Genomic DNA, 17,603 nt, shown 5'->3' with positions numbered 1-17,603 from the left:
GCACATGATTCGGGCGCTTTTTCTTGTCATCCTTCCTCTGCTTGCTTCCGCACATTGTTTCCGAGTTCCGTCGCTGTTTGTGGGGGGAGCCATTAGCTACTTTACTTAGATACCATCTATTTTCCTTTCTCGGTTCTGGGATGAATGGCAAGAGTGGGCGGGGAGTTCTTTGAACGGGAACATGGGGCGGTGGTGATTAGGGTATCATGGGAGAGTTGAATCTTTCCTGGGTCATCAGGTCCTAGCTGGCACAAGGTAATCATGCTACCATTCATGGCCATCGAGGTATCAGCCGCAGATGGCAGCAGCATGGATGCGGGATGTCCAAGGCCCTGACGACATGAGAAAGAGAAACAATGTCCCCCGACGGTCCGCATCACCTACTGGTGCGGCTTCGTGGCGTCCAAAATCTCAGCTCTGAAATCATACATCCGTCACCTCAATGTGTCGCGTCGTCCCAAAACATCCATCCGCAATGATAAGCGCTCCAGTAGATTGAAAGAGGGCCCAATGCCGTTGCTTATTAGGTACAGGGTGAGATGAAGCGACTGGTTCCCGGAGAGGGGCCCCCCGCAATCACTGCCGGTCGCCGACGCAACGGTGACATTGATCTCAAGTCCCAACGTTTCCGGGAAGCATTATGGGGCCGGGGCTGGTCGTTGAGTGGCTGCGCAAAGCAACTCCCGAGGGAAGGGGTATGCGCCGGCTGGTGACTGGTGGAGGATTGTTTTCACTTGTTACAAGTCCAAATTTCCCGGCTGTGGTTATGGGAGTCCGGCACCTAGAGTTCCTGAGCGACGCCGAGGAGAAGCATCCATGGCTGTCTTCCCTGGCAAACGACCGCATGAGGGCAGGTCCAGAGGCCTAGCTGCTCGCTCGGACGAGGGGCGCATTGGGAAGGTATAGGGATATAAATCCCTGGCCATGTCCCTGACGGCGGCGTGCCCAACATGGCGGCTTCAATGACCAGCTCCCATCGTCCTCCAACACCATGAAGTCTACCGTTTCCTCGATGGGCCTGGCCCTCCTGGCCACATCGGTCGGCGTCGCGGCTCAGCAGATCTGCGATCTCCCTTCCACCTACCGGTGGACGTCGACCGGCCCGTTGGCCGAGCCTAGATCGGGATGGGTCTCGCTCAAAGACTTCACCACGGCGCCGTACGAGGGCAAGCACCTTGTCTACGCCACGACGCATGACTTTGGCACCACCTGGGGATCCATGGCCTTTGGGCTGGTGAACAACTTCACCGAGCTCCGGACGGCGCCCCAGACCGGTATGAACCAGGCGACGGTAGCGCCGAGCTTGTTTTACTTCCCGCCGAAGGATATCTGGGTGTTGGCGTATCAGTGTAAGTCTTGTTCCTCAGTTCGGACAAGATGCCATGTTGCCCCCCTCTCTCTCTCCCTCCCCCCCTCGCCTACGTACCTACCTACCTCCACAAGCACCCGAGGTACGTAAAGCCTGTGACAGATTGCCCGATGGCTAACCGTGATGACCTCAGGGGGCCCAACCGCCTTCTCCTACAAAACCTCGCGCAACCCGACCAACCCCAACGGCTGGGGCCCTACTCAGACCCTCTTCTCGGGTCGCATCAGCGGCTCCTCGACCGGCCCCATCGACCAAGCCCTCATCGGCGACGACACCACCATGTACCTCTTCTTCGCGGGCGACAACGGTCGCATCTACCGCGCCAGCATGCCCATCGGCAACTTCCCGGGCAGCTTTGGCTCCTCGTCGACCATCATCATGCAGGACTCGACCAACAACCTCTTTGAGGCCGTGCAGGTGTACAAGCTCCAGGGCCAGCAAAAGTATCTCATGATTGTGGAGGCGATCGGCGCGCAGGGCCGGTACTTCCGGTCCTTCACCGCGACAAGCCTGGGCGGGAGCTGGACGCCGCAGGCCGCGAGCGAGGGCAGGCCGTTCGCGGGCAAGGCGAACAGCGGCGCGACGTGGACCAACGACATCAGCCACGGCGAGCTGATCAGGGTCAGCGCGGACCACACCATGACCATTGATCCGTGCAACCTGCAGCTGCTGTACCAGGGCCGCTCGCCGAACTCGGGCGGGGATTACGGGAAGTTGCCGTATCGGCCCGGGTTGTTGACGTTGGTGCGGTAAACGGGATGAGGGGACAGGAGAGGAAAGGGTATGAGTATTAGCGAAATAGGAAGAGGGCCACCTGCGAGGGAAGTTGGACACCTAGGTCGGCATTCGCGGTTGGACACTGTTCTGCGATGCCAGCTAGTCCTCAGGCATGTTCCGTTAAGCGTCTCTGAGCTCTCGAACATCTTTCTCAGCTGCAATCCCAACATCGTCCACATTGCATATACTCTCCTGGCCCAGATGATCAGCCAACCCGTCAACAGATGATCAGGTCTTCATCGTACTCCCCCTGCCGTCGCTCATCCAACCGATCCCCAAGTCCCAGAAAGCTGCAAGCACCTAGGAGCGTAATAGGCTCTCGGCCCAGCTCATCAACACCGGCGCCGCCCCTGCGGAACAATAGAAGAGAACGGCAATCCTTGACCTCGTACACCAGATCCCCGGGCTCCGCATTGCTGGGGCCGCGTCCGATATATCCGTCCCCCGTGAAGATCAGCGGGCATCCATCATTCCAGTTGGCCATGAATATACGTATCAGGTCTGCGTCCTTTATCACCTCCTCGTCCTTGGCCGAGTCCTCCAGCTGCTTCCATCCCAGCAGCGCCGTTATGTCTGCTTCCGGGAAGATGGCCGAGCGGTAGGACGCGGCGAAACCGTCCCCGAAGCTCAGACCTAGGACAGATGCCACGCGTTCCCGGACCTCGCTCTCGTCCACGCCATCGTAGAGATCAGCATACACCGGGAGAGGAGGCCAGAAGTTGACGGGTCGCATCTGATCTTCCGGCATCATCAGCTCTCGGATTGCGCTTATGAGCCACCAGATGAATCCGCATACGAGGTGGTGGACGGCCTTCCCCGTCGCGGGGTCGCCTTCGGCCGGGTCCAACGAGGCAAAGAACGGCTGCAGCACGAGCCGAAGGAGGCCCTGCAAAGGCGGCATTCCGCCCACGGGGTACCGCAAGCCTGCTCGAACGCGCAGGTAATCAGAGAAAAAGTCCATCAGCTCATAGCCGCCCCCTCGAACTGACGACTTGCTGTAGGCCACAGGCGTGGTGCTCCTCACAATGGCGCGCCGGCGCGCCGGCGTGATCAAGTACCCTCGCGGCGTAACGTTGATGGGAAACGCGGCAGTGTTGTCGTTGTTGCTCCTCTCATCCGGCGGCCGACGGACCCAGTCGACCTGGCGGCGGCCCTTTCGGTTATACAGATCTGGTACCCACGAGGGCAGGTCGAGATCTGATCTGGGGTGCGATATTGGAGTTTGGCAGGACGCGAAACCGGTTCCGGCGTACGCGAGAATCCCAAGGTCCTGCCGCTCGCGAATGGCGCGCAGCGCCCAGTCGATATACACGTCGCGGACCGGCCGCTGGTAGTCGGGGTTAATCGTGCCTCGCTCGGCAGGTGACGGGGGGATGATATGCAGCAAGCCGTAGACGGCGTCGCGCGGCTCTGAACACTGACGCGAGCTCGCGACATGTAGAACAAACATCCATCCCGGCGTGACGAGCCCTCGCTGGATATCCGACATGTCGCGTCGCATGGTCATCTCGTCCAAGATCCCGTGACGAGCCCAACCCACGGTATCCTTGGACAGCTGGTGGGCGTCGATGAACGGGAGATTGAGCTGGAGAACCTTTGTGAAGTCGCCATGGCCGAATAGAGCCAGCATGCAGTTCGACGCGGCATCTAACTCCGCCTCGGTGATTCTCTCGTCGCGATCGCCAGTGCCGGCCATGTACACGTGCGACGCAGGAGACGCAAGGACCACCTCTTGCACGATCCACACGCGCTCCCAATACGGCACGCAGAAGACGTCGATCAGGTCATGAAACCTGCATCCCACAGACCTCCACCAGGTCTCTATCTCCTTGAGCACCCCGGAATCCGGGCTCTCACCGTCATCGGACTTGTCCGCCCTCCCCTTCCGTCCGGCCTTCTCCTTCGCGTCTCCCAGGTACGCGCTAAGTACGGTCCACGTCCTGGCGAAGCTGCGGACCTTGGCCAGACCTTTCACGGTCGATTCAGGCAGGATGTTGTCCAGCCATGACAAGACAGCCGAGGCGTCGCGGTAGAGGCCACCCATGAGCATCACCTGGCTGTTGCGCTCCAGAACGTCGTCCTGGTTGATGCACACGGCATCGATCCAAAGGGGCATTCGTTGCAGCTGGTCCGTGGAGTCTTGCAGGTCTGCTGGCGCCTTTTTAGTGCCTATGCCGCGCCAGCGCAGATGGCGAAGGATTGAGTACAGATTGGACCGAACTCTGAAGCGTTGGCCGTTGAGAAAGATGGTGTATTGTTTGGCCTCTGGGCTGCCCCAGGTGTAGGACAAGGCCGTGTAGGCTGGTCTGTCGAGGAGCGAGACGGTTGTGAGCTCTGCATAGATTGGATCATCCTCGTCGTCTATCTCTGGGAGAAAAACGGGCGCATCCCAACAAGGCGGGCCCGGAGGCGTAATATGTATGCGCCGGTAAGCCTTTGGTGCTCGACTTGAGGGCCCCAGAAGCCAGAGCACTCGGATCTGGCGGCGTGAGGAATCGAGGGGCTGATAAATCTTTGCTATGTTGGACAACGCCGTAGTAGTCCCGTTGGCCATTGTCGCGACCCGGCCGCTGTTATTCCCGGGTGAGAGGGCAAGGCGTAACAACACTTTGGTAGATCTTCAGGTAGAGGCTGGGAAACGAGAAAACGAGATGGAGATATCACCGACAGAACTGAGGATCAACCGCCTATCACATAAGCCGAGCATGAACCCCGCGAAAACATGGCTAATGAATCATCCAGCCGGTAACAAACGCAGCCAAGTCAAACAGGGCCTATGCAAGTTACCAGCGACTTGCCCAAGCGCTGTCTCTCTGCGGGGCTGAGGCGGTGCGTGCTGCGGCGGCACCAACAGCCGTTGTACGGTCACATTCTCCTTGCACTTTGCATACAGACGAACCAATGACCGAGTCTTTGCGTTAGGGCTCACAGGATAAGGGGGTTAGGGGGCCTGCTGAGCTACAGCAACACTCAGGCCGAGTGAGCTTCGAGGTCATGGCTCCGTCAACGTGGGAATATTAGAGACAGCCTGACTCTGTAAAATCAAGACAGAAACGATGAGAGGATGAGGGTGCGGCATACCAGCGTTGTAGCCAAGGAAATGGGCCAGAGGAAGGACAAGGTGAGTTGAATATCCTGAGCGACGAGAGCGGTTGGTGCCCCATTGCACTTTGGACACCCCTCAATGTCCTATTTTCAACAGCTGAACGTTCGGTGTCTGCTTGAGTTGTGTTCATTCGATCTGAAGAGCCGACTTGAGGTGACTTGGTACCCAAGGCACCTGTGAGTAAGAAAGAGAATACGATGGACACGGTCCATAAGGACACCAGCGACTCACCTGACCTTACACTATTCGTCCATCTGCCCCGATCCGCCCAGTCTTAGCATTCGAGGATCCTGGTTTACATGCCTAATCACCTGGTAAGCACCATGAGTTATATTGGATACTTTACTTCCACGTTGCCTATCTCTGTTGGATTCAAAACTGTGAACTAATAATTCGGTAGGTCCTCCGGAATCAGCAAATGAGCAGCCTATCCTCGAAGTTCTCCCTCAGCCGATCATCAAGTCCGTTGCCGACCATCATCCCGACCACGAAACACAAGCGGGCAGTTGAAACAGTGCTCATCCTCATAGACCTCATCGCCGCCAATCCCATAGGGCCTTTTAGGACTGGGTAGAAATCTGGAATCCAGGTTGAGCTGATCCTATTCAAAGAAGCTGCGTGTTGCAGGTCAAAAGAACAGCTGACTATATCCAACCAAGGTGTATTCTAATTAAGTACTACATTTACTCCTCTTCCTCTTCTCCTGAGCAACCCACACCAGGCGCAGCCACCTCAAACGCATACACCTCCAGCGCAAAGAGCTGCAGCGCCTCGCTATCCCTGGCCGCCTTCTCCGGGTCCGTCTTGGCAAGCTCCAGGACCTCCTCGTAGCCATCCGCGAAGTGGTCCACCACGCCCTCGCTGATGCGCGGGATATGCAGGACGCGATGAAGAAGATCGACAGCCCAGAAGGTGTTGAGCGGTGAGCTGCGGACGGTGTGGCCCAGGCCGCAGACGCTTTCAAGATGCAAACGGCGGCCGGCGGCGAAGGAGAGCGGGCAGAGCACGGTTTCCTGGGTGGCATTTGCGCCGCGCCAGTGGCCAGCCCAGCCTAGTACAGGGTCGCCCTTGGTTAGCACACTAGGAGAGAAAAGACGACAGGCGTAGCGATGGTCGCTTGATATGGCAGGCAGATAACTAAATAATGAGGATACTACTCACCGTCCTGCGTCGCGCAGTTCTTGTCCGGGTCGTCGCACCTAAACACCATCCCCCTCCTGTCGCCTGCAGCAACCCGGGAGTACCAGCCCAACGGTCCAGCCGTGCCGACCTCGGTGCTGGTCCCGTTCACGCCAAAGTACTTCTGGACAAAGGGCGAGTCCACACCCCAGCGGAGGATGTGGTCGCGAGCGTGCGCCGCGAGATCGACCATCTCGCCGAGGGCGCGCTCGATCTGGCGCCGCAGGGTCACGTTGCACGAGGAGTGGATCGGGAAGTCGGGCACAGCGGGGGCCGAGAGGTTGTAGACCGCTGGCAGTGACGTGGACGACGCAGCGGCGACGCTCGCGGTGGTCGCAGTTGAGGCCGCGGGCAAGGCGAGCGCACCAGCCTGGAGCAGGGCCAGACACGCCGCGGAGAGGAGAGAGGTACGCATTGTGGAGGAGAAGGTTCAACGATTTGCAATGCAACAAGAGGATGGAAGGTTGCTTGGCTGCTGGCTCCTGAGGGCTGGCTCCTGGGTGCTGAGTCTGGGAGCTGTTGGGTGGAAGAGGAGGTCAGCTAAATACTCGAACACTCATGCCTTGGGGAGCGAAAAGATTCGTAAAAGCTTTTCATGTGGACGACACCGTCCTGAATTCTGTACGTCAACCACCCAGACTATTGACATGCAATCCCACGGCCTCGGGATCGGAGAGTGGACTCGAGCACCCTGGTGGACGGGTGGTGCCCCCATCCTCCCGCCCGCCTAGGAAATATTTGGGAAGAACTTTGCGCAATCTTCGTGGGTTGACCGCGGGAGGGTGTGCTCACCCACGAGGGGAGAGAACCTTGGTGGTTTCCGAATCCCACCCGGTGGTGTTTGTTTGGTTGGAGCTCTGCTCCCTTGGCAGCCATCAAGGTGCCGCCAAGGGTCGATGAACGGGATGAGCTGCTGGTTATGCTGCATGTCTCTCCAACTTCCATTGTAACCACACCATGCTCACGCCCTTCACGCTCACCGACCGGAACCCACCAAGACATTTCTGGTCTCAGCGTTGTCCTGTCAGCGTTGGGTACCAGGGAAGCGGAGAAGAGGCTGCGGTGGTGTGGGTTCACGAAATGGTATCATTCTCTCTTCCCTCCTCAGCCAGCTGAGCTACCTCGCGTAAAGTACGCAGTATTACACAGTCCCCCACCCTCACAAAGCCCCGGCTCTCTTCAGCCAGTTCTCCACCTCCTTTCTTAGGTCCTTGTAGGGCAACCCAATGAGCGCGTTCGCACTTTGCTCCTCCGCCAACGCATTTCCCGCTCCGTCGGCGTTGTTGTGCACCGTCAGCAACTCCAGAAACGCGCTGAAATCTCCCTTTTCGAGCTTCTCCTCGCCCTTCTTGCGCAGCTCCTCCGAGGGGATGCGCGTGGTGACCGGGTACTTCTGGCCTGTCAGCTCCTCCACAAGCGCGATCAGCTCGTTTTGCGACAGGTTGAAGGACGCCGTGCCAATGTACTTGTTGGCGGTCTCGGCGGGGTGCCGCAGAATGTGAGCTACCGCCTGGCCGACGTGGGCCAGTGTGCTGGCTTGAAACTTTTCGTTGCCGGAGTCGACCACGGTTGAGGTCTTCTCCTTGAGATTGACGATGCCGAGGCCGAAGCGATCAAGGCCCTAGAGGTGATCTTTTAGCAAGCACCCTCCGTACGTAGAGATGAGATGGTAAAGAAAAGGGGTCCGCGTACCCAGTCGAAGAACAAGCCCGTCGTCAGCCCTGTCCACGAGAACTCGGGATTCTTGGCCGCCAGCTCCTCGAGGTAGTCCACCGTAGCGATCTTGCCCGCAAGGATCTTCCCAATCGGGGTGCCGCGGACGTTGCGGGTGTTGATGCCGAACTCAGAGGGGATGAACCGCTTGACGCCAACGGCGAGGGCGGCGTCGATGGCGTTGCGCTGGGCCGAGCTACCAGTGGCCGCCCCGGCGAGCACCGACACCACGGCGTCCTGGCCTGCAAGTGCGCTCTTGAGGGAGTCGACTGAGCTGTAGTCGACCGGGACAACGCGCACGCCCTCGGGGAAGCTGTGAGCGGCCGAGTTCTCGACACGGGTCAGGGCCGTGACAGAGAAGCCGGCTGCCACGAGCTCATTGAGGATGGCCGGACCAAGGTTGCCGGATCCCTGTGGGTGGTGAATTAGCATCAAGTATTTCACATAGAGGAGCGAATAGGGGATGGTGTCAACTTACGCCTAGCACGGCAACGTTCTTGATAGCTGACATTGTTGTAGCGTGTGTGGTGGGTTTTAGGCTGAACCAGGCCAAGAATAACGGTACAACGACACAGATAATAAGTGTTCCAAGAGTCTTGTTGGAGGTGAAGCGTCGAGGAGGGGTGGCAGAAAAGGGAGTGGAACCGCCGTTTCTGTCCGACATTCCGATGGAAGAAGATCAGGGAACGAGCTGGCGCAGCGACGTTAAAATACCACGTGCCTTGCGACTTGATTTCAAATCGTCATATGTTGCAACACTCGCGTGGGATTGCGAACATGACGGTCCGCCTTCGTGTTGTGGATCGGCTTGGCTTGCCTTACTTGTAGCTCGCGACCGGAGCGGGGCTTAAGTCCGGTATCTTGAATTGAATTGCCTCCTTCGGATGTTTCGGCTATCATTACATCTATAGCATACAATGATACCTTGTATGAGGATCATGATACCACCCCTAGAAATCAGGATTTGGAGAAGCTAACGCCATGTATGGCGAGTGGCTCGGCACTTTGCGGTTACTTCCGGGCCGCCATGGACTCACAGAACGGACGTTCTGAGCCGAAGGTACAACTCGGATTGATCTCAGCCTGCCCTCCTCCTTATCCTCACGTAGCTCGCAAAATGGGACCTGAGCCATGCAGCGTTACAAGCTCGTGATATGAGCGAGAATGATGACGTGTTGGTCCAGTACTGTCATGTGCAGAAGCGTTCTCTAGCTGGTACAGGGATTGCCAATCCACCAATCCAAGACACGAGGGTTATCACAAATTGTAACGACAGCATACAACTCAGGGAGGCGAATTCGTCTCGATCAAACAAGATTTACTTTGTTACATTCAAATACGTTGAAGAAAGCATGGCCATTGTGAATAAGCTCTGAATCACCCCAAGAGATGGCCGGTTTGTGAAGAAGCCTGCGCACAAGTCCATTCACAATGTCAATTCAAGGGGCGATATGCGCTACATTATACTGGCCCTCAACCCCCTACCTCATTATTTTCCCGAGACTTTGCCTACCCAGAGCATTTCCCAAACCTTTTTTTTGAAGGCGGTGTCGTACCACTTGTTGTCGAGCCAGCGAACGTGCTGCTTGCCGTAGACGCGGCATTGATGAGGACTTTTGGCCTAACCATGAGCGGTTGGGAGTGTACTGGGTGGCCCCAGGAATGCAATGTTTGATGATGTAGGGCATCAGCCTTGCATGGGCGTGTATTGACAAGATTGACATGCTCGGCTTATCTGAACCATGGCGTACCTGTTGGTATGCCCAGAGTACCTACCTTCAGTGTATAAGTTAGTGCCTAGGGAGGTATATTTGATCCACATAACGCCAACTCAGCACCCTGCTCTCTATCATCCAAGCAGGGGACTTGTGGACTGGTCCAAGGGTTCTGGAGATCCTTGGGACAGTTGTTGTTTCCAGAAATCAACAGAAAGATGAGGTTCGCTCTCGGCGTACTCCAGACGGGACGTACTGACGGGCCCGAATACCTGAAAGTAGGGATGCAATCGCTGAGGGCGGGTGCAGGCATACTAGCAATCTGAAAGATAGGCGAGCTTAGCGCTTGAACATGGCCTCAACATCTCAACACCGTCCTATCATCGTCGCTTGCAGCCGTTGTCGACCAAAACGTGGTCTGAGGCAGACGGAGGAAGAAGGTGAGCCTGCACCCAAAGACATCTGCCATTTGATGTGCAACCAATGGCCGTGCATACATGTCAAAACAATCACTACTTTTTTTTTTTAAAAAAAAAAATAAAACTCAAGACATTATCCTAGAGAAAAGGGGGTGTAAAAAGGATAAACAACAGCCGTTCTCTGAAGATGCTCCACACTGAAACACGCAAGCCACGGCCCAAGCCGCATCCTGGGCAATGGGGCAAGCCACATGCTAGAGCGGCCTACCGGGCCTAATCCAGGTTGGGGCTAATGCGGTGTGGCGGCCGCAAGGCGGCTGAGGCTGAGCGTTACAATCGCCGCCGAAAGCAACAACCAGCAAGCTTCGGCTGTGAAGGAAAGCAAGCTCCCGTCCAGTCCACAGCACATCGATCCGCTTCAATCAAGTTCGCAAAGTCTCCCCCCGCGTCGCCATCCGTCGGCTCCCATTTCGAAGAACCGCAAACGCCTCTAGATTTCTTCTTTTCCCACCTTTCTTCGACAGCCTTGATCCCGCCGACCGCGACAATGGGCAAGAAGAAGCGCGGTCATCCCGACATCGAAGAGCTGCTTGCGCGGCCGTGGTGCTATTACTGTTCGTCCGTCGCGAATCCGTCGGCGTCTTCGCAGGCTAACCCGTCGCAGGCGAACGCGATTTTGAAGACCTCAAGCTCCTCATCTCCCACCAGAAAGCCAAACATTTCAAGTGCGAGCGATGCGGCAAGCGATTGAATACGGCCGGAGGTACGCCCTGACCGCAAGACAAGGTCATGCCCGATATGGCGTGGTCGCTCCTCTGACGATACGGACGAGCTGACGCATGCCGTTCCAGGTCTCTCCGTGCACATGAACCAAGTCCACAAAGAGACTCTTCAATGCGTCGAGAACGCCCTCCCCAACCGCTCCGGCCTTGACGTTGAGATCTTCGGCATGGAGGGCGTCCCCGAGGATATCCTCCAGCAACACAACCAGCGGATCATCCAAAACTTCTACACGGCCCAAGCCGAGAGGCAGAAGGTTACAGGAAACCCGCCGCGTGGCCAAGCAGGAGGCCACGGACCTGCTAAGAAGATCAAATACGAGACGCCCGAGGAGATCAAGAAGCGTTTGGCGGAGCACCGCGCAAAGCTCGCCGCACAAAAGGCGGCTGCTGCCAACGGCGCGCCGCCCCCTACCGCGCCAGCCGACGGGTCAGCCCCAGCACAAGGCGTACGTCCTCCCGAGATCTTGTTGCACGCTTGCCGTCCCGCACCCACCCCTGACGCTAACAAGCAAATCCCACAACAGGCTCCTCCATTCCTGCCTCCACAACCAGGCTACCCGTACCCGGCCGCCGGTGTCGCGCCCGTTCCTGGTGTCCCCGTTGTTCCGCCGTACGGTGCCGCGCCAGGCTTCCCCGCCCCGGCAGGCGCCTTCCCGCCAGGCCCGTCCCCGCCGCCCGGCGCCACAGCACCCTTCGCTCTTCCAGCCCGGCCGCCCAGCGGCGCCGCGGGCGCGCCGCCATACTTTTACGGCGCCGGGGCTCCTCCTCCGGGCTACCCCGGGGGTGCACCACCGGCCGTGCCTGCGTCTGACGCGGCGGCTACTGGCGATAGTATCGATCAGCTCATTAGGATGGCTGAAGCGGGCATCAAGCCGGCGGCGGCTCCGGCCAAGAATGGTGCGGAAGAGGCGGCCGGCGCGGGTGAGAAGAAAAAGAAGGGGGCGAGGATGGTGTACGCGGACACAGATGTCAGCCCGGAGGAAAAGATGGCGATGTTGCCGAGGTATCGGTGGGTGGAGAGCGCTGCTGCTTGAGCAGAAAGAGAGGACGGGAACAGAGGAGGGAGAGCGTTGGAACTGTTTGCAATATGATGGTATCTCGGCTGGCTTTACCCACAGCATGTGGCACTTCGGATGTACTAGTTAGATTGCGGTGGCTATCGCAGAGCCCCCAGGGACACGGTCCGCTCTGCTGTTAATTGTCATGCGGGGAGATTCAAAATCCATTCGTCCTCTCGGGCCGCTCCCGTTCGGGAGTGAGACGATGTGAGTCCATCCACGGCTGTACTACAGTATGCTCATAACTACACATACCTATGATGTCAACACCATAGCACAGCAGCCTCAAGACGATGAGAATAGCTAGGTAGGAAGACTTGGTTGTCAGGGCCGCCCTTGCGTGCCGGATTGCCCTCATCACAGGACGACAGCTTGCCTTGGTCATGAATCTCCTCTGGCCGACCGCTTCGGAAGGGCTTCCCGGCAACTGGCAGATGCCACGCTTCGAAGCACACGCCGCGGGGTTCCAACAGCTTGGTTGATGATGCCCGAGCTCACCGACAGCAACAAGCAGCGAACAAGAAGAAGCCCCACTCACTCGCATTCCCGGTCCTCGTCCCCCATCAAAGAGTTTGACAGCCACGGCGACTCCATCTTCTGCAGCCTTGACGATTGCAACCCTTCTGCTCCTCGACCCACGCTCGACCCTGGTCCTTGGAAACAAATGCTCGCCGTTTACCACCATTCGGATCGCCGCAAGCCTCGGGAACAGGCGGAGATCGCAACACTGACCTCTCTCCGCCCCGGCTAAAGTCGCGCAGCAACGCTGCCCTCTGCTGCTACGGTTCGTATCTCACGATGGAGAAACAGCATCCGCACTTCGTTGGTACTTTGCGCGTACCGCTTTGGGACTCTCCCTTCTGGATTCTCTAGCGTAGTTATACGTAGACAGCACGGCTCCAGCTCTCACCCAGCAGCAGTACTGTCATGTCCCCTCAACCCATCCACATGCAGGCGTGCTTGATTTGAAGCCTGCCTGCTGCCCATAACAAGCAAAACCACACGGAGCAATCTCTTATGCCTATCCCGTCAGGGGCGCCGCTCAGCCCCCGCTTTCCGCCCTGACAATCGCAATGGTGACCGCCACCGGACGAGTGATGGTCATCCATGGCCAAGGATTCGTTTGGTCCTTGGTGTAGACGCCTCGCTGCCAGCCGCGATGCTTGGCTCCGAGCCCATGATTTACCCGCCCCCCACCCGGCCGTGGCCCGGCCCTTAGCGATCATATCCATCCGCTCAGCGAGCCCCGGCGCGGCCCTGCACTACGTACCACCGGTACACTCGCCCGCGATTCCCTTCCGAGAGCAACATGCGACTTTTGGTAGCGACCCGGCCACTCAGGGCTTTATTTTCCCACCAATGACGAAAGCATGTCGCCGGCGGGTTCCAGCCCCGCGTATATACCTTCATGACATCAACGGTTTCCCGCGGAGGCGGGTGTGCCTTGCATACCCGGAGAGCTGGACATGGCAATGCTACCAAGGAGATACAAAAGCTTCCGTATAATATGACGGCGCCATGAGCCGCCGGGCGTCCCCTTTCCTCTCCTCCCACCAGCCCAGTCCACTCGCTCCTTGACAGAGCGCGAGGTTGTGAGCTGCGAACTGCCCATCTCCGTTCCCCCACCTCGCGGTGTCGGAGGCTTGCCGGAATTTCTGCTACGTTGGCACCAGCGCACTACCCGGGGCAGCAACAGCGGCGCGCAGAGCGACAATGCTCGTCACCAAAGCGCTGTGCTGGCTCGGCCTGAGCGCCGTGGCCGCGGCGCTGGGCCAGGAGCGCATCATCTCGACGAACGGCCGCAACGCCGAGCTGCAGATCGCCGGCGGCAAGGTCGGAAAGGGCCAGATCCTCGTGTCCAGCAACGACTACTGGGGCGTCATCCGCGCGGCGGGCGATCTCGCTCTCGACTTTGGCCGCGTCACGGGGGTCAACTACACCCTGAGCAACGGCGAGAAGGGAGCGAAGCCCGCCGAGTATGTGTACAACCCGGTGAACAACAGGAACAACACGCACGTGAGTCGTCTCCCGCCCACCCCCGCTCGCAAGTGGCCGAGAAGCGATGGAAACCCTAACGGTCCTCGTGCAGTTCTCAACCACCGGCACGGAGCGCTTCCACGGGCCCGCCTACGCGGACCCGGACCCCGGCAACGTCGTCATCATCGCAGGCACCATCGGCCACTCGGCCGTCATCGACAAGCTCATCGAGTCGCGCGCCCTCGACGTGTCGGCGGTCGAGGGCAAGTGGGAGGCCTTCACGAGCCAGGTGGTGAGGAACCCCGTGCCCGGGTGCGCCAAGGCGCTCGTCATCGCCGGCGCCGACCCCCGCGGCACCATCTACGGCATCTACGACGTCAGCGAGCAGATCGGCGTCAGCCCGTGGTACTTTTGGGCCGACAGCCCGCCCAAGAAGGCCAAGAACCTCTACGTGACCAAGGCCAAGAAGGTGCAGAACAGCCCGTCGGTGAGGTATCGCGGGTTTTTCCTGAACGACGAGCAGCCGGCTCTGACGAACTGGGTCGCGTGAGTAAGCCCCTCTCTTGTTTGGGCTCCAGGCTCGTCAGCTAACGAACCCGGCCCTTCCCGCCCTCCTCTCACCTAGCGAGCACTGGGAAGACACCCCCTACGGTGCCGGCTACGGCGCCGCCTTCTACAGCCTCATCTTCGAGGTCCTCCTGCGGCTGCGCGCCAACTACCTCTGGCCCACCCTCTGGGCCTCCATGTTCATGGTCGACGACCCTGCGAACCAGCCCCTGGCGGACGCCTACGAGATCGTCATCGGCACGTCGCACACGGAGCCCCTGATGCGCGCGCAGAACGAGTTTGGCACCTTTTACGAGGGGCCCTGGGCGTACAACCTCAACAACGAGACCATCGACGAGTACTTCCGCTACGGCGTGCAGCGCGCCAAGCCGTACGCGCGCAACTCGCTGTGGACGGTGGGCATGCGCGGCACGGGCGACACGGCCATCGAGGGGCTCGGGGTGGAGCACATCGTCGAGATGCTGACGGTGCTCGTGGGCAACCAGCGGCGCATCATGAGCGAGGGCCTCGGGGTCGCCGACGTCACCGCCATCCCGCAGACGTGGTGCCTGTACAAGGAGGTCATGACGTACCTCTTCGCGGGCCTGCAGGTGCCCGACGACGTGACGCTGCTGTGGGCCGACGACAACTGGGGCAACGTGCGGCGGCTGCCGCTGCTCAACGAGACAGACCGGGCCGGCGGCGCGGGCGTCTACTATCATTTCGACTACGTCGGCGACCCGCGCAACTACAAGTGGATCAACACGATCCAGCTGACCAAGACGGCCGAGCAGATGCACCACGCTTACGCGCGCGGCGTGGACCGCATCTGGGTGGTCAACGTCGGCGACATGAAGGCGCTCGAGATCCCCATCAGCCACTTCTTCGACATGGCCTACGACGCCGAGCGGTGGCACGTCGACAGCACGGCCGAGTGGGCCGAGGCCTGGGCGGCGCGCGAGTTCGGCGAGGCGCACGCCAAGGCGGCCGCCGACGTCATGATGCGCTACGGCATGTACGCGGCCCGCCGCAAGTACGAGCTGCTCGAGCCGTGGGTCTACTCCGTCATCCACTACAACGAGGCCGACGCCATCCTGGCCCAGTGGGCCGACCTCGTGGCGCGCGCTCAGGCCGTCTACGACAAGCTCCCCGACGAGGCGCGCCCGGCCTTCTTCGAGACGGTGCTGCACCCGGCGCTGGCGGGCGAGATTGTGCACAAGATCCAGATTGGGGCCGCTCGGAACGCCCTGTACGCCGGCCAGCGCCGCAACGCCGCCAACACGGTCATTCAGGAGGTGCTCGCTCATTCGGCCGACGATGCGAACCTCACGCGCCGGTGGGATGCCCTGCTGGATGGCAAGTGGAGGCACTTTATGGACCGTATGTCTCTCCCCTTTTCCCTTTTTTTTTCTCATCTCACTTTGTTCATTCTTTTGGCTCCTTACCATTCTAACGAACCACTCCTTGAACGATACAGAAACCCACCTCGGCTACGATGGCTACTGGCAGCAGCCCATGCGCAACGCCCTCCCCCCTCTCGTCTACGTGCAAACCGACTTCGCCGCCTTGTCCGGCGAGGTCGGCTTCGGCGTGCAGGGATCCAACGCCTCGGTCAAGGGCGACGACCGGTGGCACCCCAACACTTCCAACGACCTTGCCGTGCCGCCCCTCGAGCCCTACGGCCCTGCCACGCGCTACTTTGACGTCTTCTCCCGCGGCGTTCGCGAGTGCACCTGGTCCGCGGCCCCGACCCAGCCCTGGATCAAGCTCTCTCAATCCTCGGGCGTTGTCGGCGGCGGCAAGCCCGACCAGCGCGTGCTCGTGTCGGTCGACTGGGCCAAGGCGCCCGCGGGCACCTGGTCCGAGACGGTCAAGATCAACCTGACGGTGCCGTGCGACGGGAGCGATTCGTATGGCTTCGCGGACCCGCACATCCTGGTCCCCGTGCGGCGGCGGGCCGTCCCGGCGTCGTTCAAGAAGGGATTCGTCGAGGCCGACGGGCACGTCGCCATCGCGGGCGAGCACTACTCGGCCATCATCCCCGCGTCGCAGCAGCCCCCCGCGCCGTGGAGGGTTGGCAAGCACGGCGGCGGCGGCAAGGGCAAGGGCAAGGGCAAGAGCGACAAGATCACGTATCACAAGTTCGAGCACTACGGGCGGACCGGCTCTGGCGTCGGGCTCGTGCCGTTGGACCTTGAGAAGCTGAGCGTCGAGACGGCGCCGGCGCTCGAGTACGACGTCTACCTCTTCACCAACCACACGGCCGCCAACGTGACGCTGCTCATCTCGCCGGCGCTGAACTACCTGGGCGAGTACAACCCGCTCGAGTACGCCGTGGCGCTGTTCCCGGCCGAGGGCGGATCCCCGACGGCGGAGCAGATCAAGCGCGTCACCCCCGTGGGCAGCACTGTGGGCACGGCCATGCCGGCGGGCTGGCAGGGAGCCGTAGCGGACGGCGTGTGGGGACGGACGGGCGGCTACACGACGACGAGCTTCGCGGTGCCCAAGGAGGGGGCGTACAAGCTGCGCGTTTGGGCGCTCATGCCGGGGGTGGTGATCCAGAAGGTGGTGATTGACCTGGGAGGTGTCAAGCCCAGCTACCTTGGCCCGCCGGAGAGCTTCTGGGTTGGGAGGGATACCGTGGGGGCGAAGAACGGTACGAGCTTCTTGAACGAGGACGGCGTGTTGGGAGGGTGGAAGAAGGGGAAGATTGAGTAGGTAGGTAAGGTAGGTGAGCTACCTGACTTGGGTGCCTGACACTCTTGGGGAGGGAGGACGGAATGAATCAGAAGACAGGATGCTCTTCTCGAATGTACACTGTTTTGGGTATTAATGAAATGACGTTTGTTGCTGCTTGCGATGCTGTCCTGAATGGACCTTGGGTGTTGTTGTTACTTGTCTGTTGCAAATTCTTGACATGCTGCCTAGAGGTATGAACGAGGAGACTTTGATGTGCCTTCCT

At 59.6% G+C, this 17,603-nt stretch overlaps 6 protein-coding genes across 6 annotated transcripts; 3 read left to right on the top strand and 3 right to left on the bottom strand.

Annotated features, from left to right (window-relative positions):
- Positions 1–991: 991 nt before the first annotated feature.
- On the top strand, positions 992–2,122 carry VTJ83DRAFT_3621 (uncharacterized protein; the record flags this gene model as incomplete). The annotated part of the gene is made up of 2 exons (XM_071010020.1): positions 992–1,349; positions 1,503–2,122. The coding sequence occupies 2 exons, from the start codon at positions 992–994 to the stop codon at positions 2,120–2,122; spliced, it is 978 nt and encodes a 325-aa protein (XP_070867499.1).
- A 241-nt stretch (positions 2,123–2,363) lies between these two features.
- VTJ83DRAFT_3620 (uncharacterized protein) lies at positions 2,364–4,700 on the bottom strand (the record flags this gene model as incomplete). Its single annotated transcript, XM_071010019.1, has 1 exon — positions 2,364–4,700. The coding sequence occupies one exon, from the start codon at positions 4,698–4,700 to the stop codon at positions 2,364–2,366; it is 2,337 nt and encodes a 778-aa protein (XP_070867498.1).
- A 1,235-nt stretch (positions 4,701–5,935) lies between these two features.
- VTJ83DRAFT_3619 (uncharacterized protein) lies at positions 5,936–6,846 on the bottom strand (the record flags this gene model as incomplete). The annotated part of the gene is made up of 2 exons (XM_071010017.1): positions 5,936–6,303; positions 6,414–6,846. The coding sequence occupies 2 exons, from the start codon at positions 6,844–6,846 to the stop codon at positions 5,936–5,938; spliced, it is 801 nt and encodes a 266-aa protein (XP_070867497.1).
- Positions 6,847–7,590: 744 nt separating this feature from the next.
- On the bottom strand, positions 7,591–8,655 carry VTJ83DRAFT_3618 (uncharacterized protein; the record flags this gene model as incomplete). The annotated part of the gene is made up of 3 exons (XM_071010016.1): positions 7,591–8,052; positions 8,124–8,555; positions 8,623–8,655. The coding sequence occupies 3 exons, from the start codon at positions 8,653–8,655 to the stop codon at positions 7,591–7,593; spliced, it is 927 nt and encodes a 308-aa protein (XP_070867496.1).
- A 2,170-nt stretch (positions 8,656–10,825) lies between these two features.
- On the top strand, positions 10,826–12,094 carry VTJ83DRAFT_3617 (uncharacterized protein; the record flags this gene model as incomplete). Its single annotated transcript, XM_071010015.1, has 4 exons — positions 10,826–10,892; positions 10,943–11,041; positions 11,130–11,506; positions 11,585–12,094. 4 exons carry the CDS (start codon positions 10,826–10,828, stop codon positions 12,092–12,094), a joined length of 1,053 nt encoding a protein of 350 aa, XP_070867495.1.
- Positions 12,095–13,831: 1,737 nt separating this feature from the next.
- Positions 13,832–17,359, top strand: VTJ83DRAFT_3616 (uncharacterized protein; the record flags this gene model as incomplete). Its single annotated transcript, XM_071010014.1, has 4 exons — positions 13,832–14,134; positions 14,208–14,641; positions 14,721–16,021; positions 16,119–17,359. The coding sequence occupies 4 exons, from the start codon at positions 13,832–13,834 to the stop codon at positions 17,357–17,359; spliced, it is 3,279 nt and encodes a 1,092-aa protein (XP_070867494.1).
- Positions 17,360–17,603: the final 244 nt, after the last annotated feature.

This window comes from Remersonia thermophila, chromosome 3, assembly GCF_042764415.1.
Source record: "Remersonia thermophila strain ATCC 22073 chromosome 3, whole genome shotgun sequence".
Classification (NCBI taxonomy): domain Eukaryota; kingdom Fungi; phylum Ascomycota; class Sordariomycetes; order Sordariales; family Chaetomiaceae; genus Remersonia; species Remersonia thermophila.
Note: the sequence above shows the minus strand (reverse complement) of the source record. Positions and strands in the feature narration are given on the sequence as shown.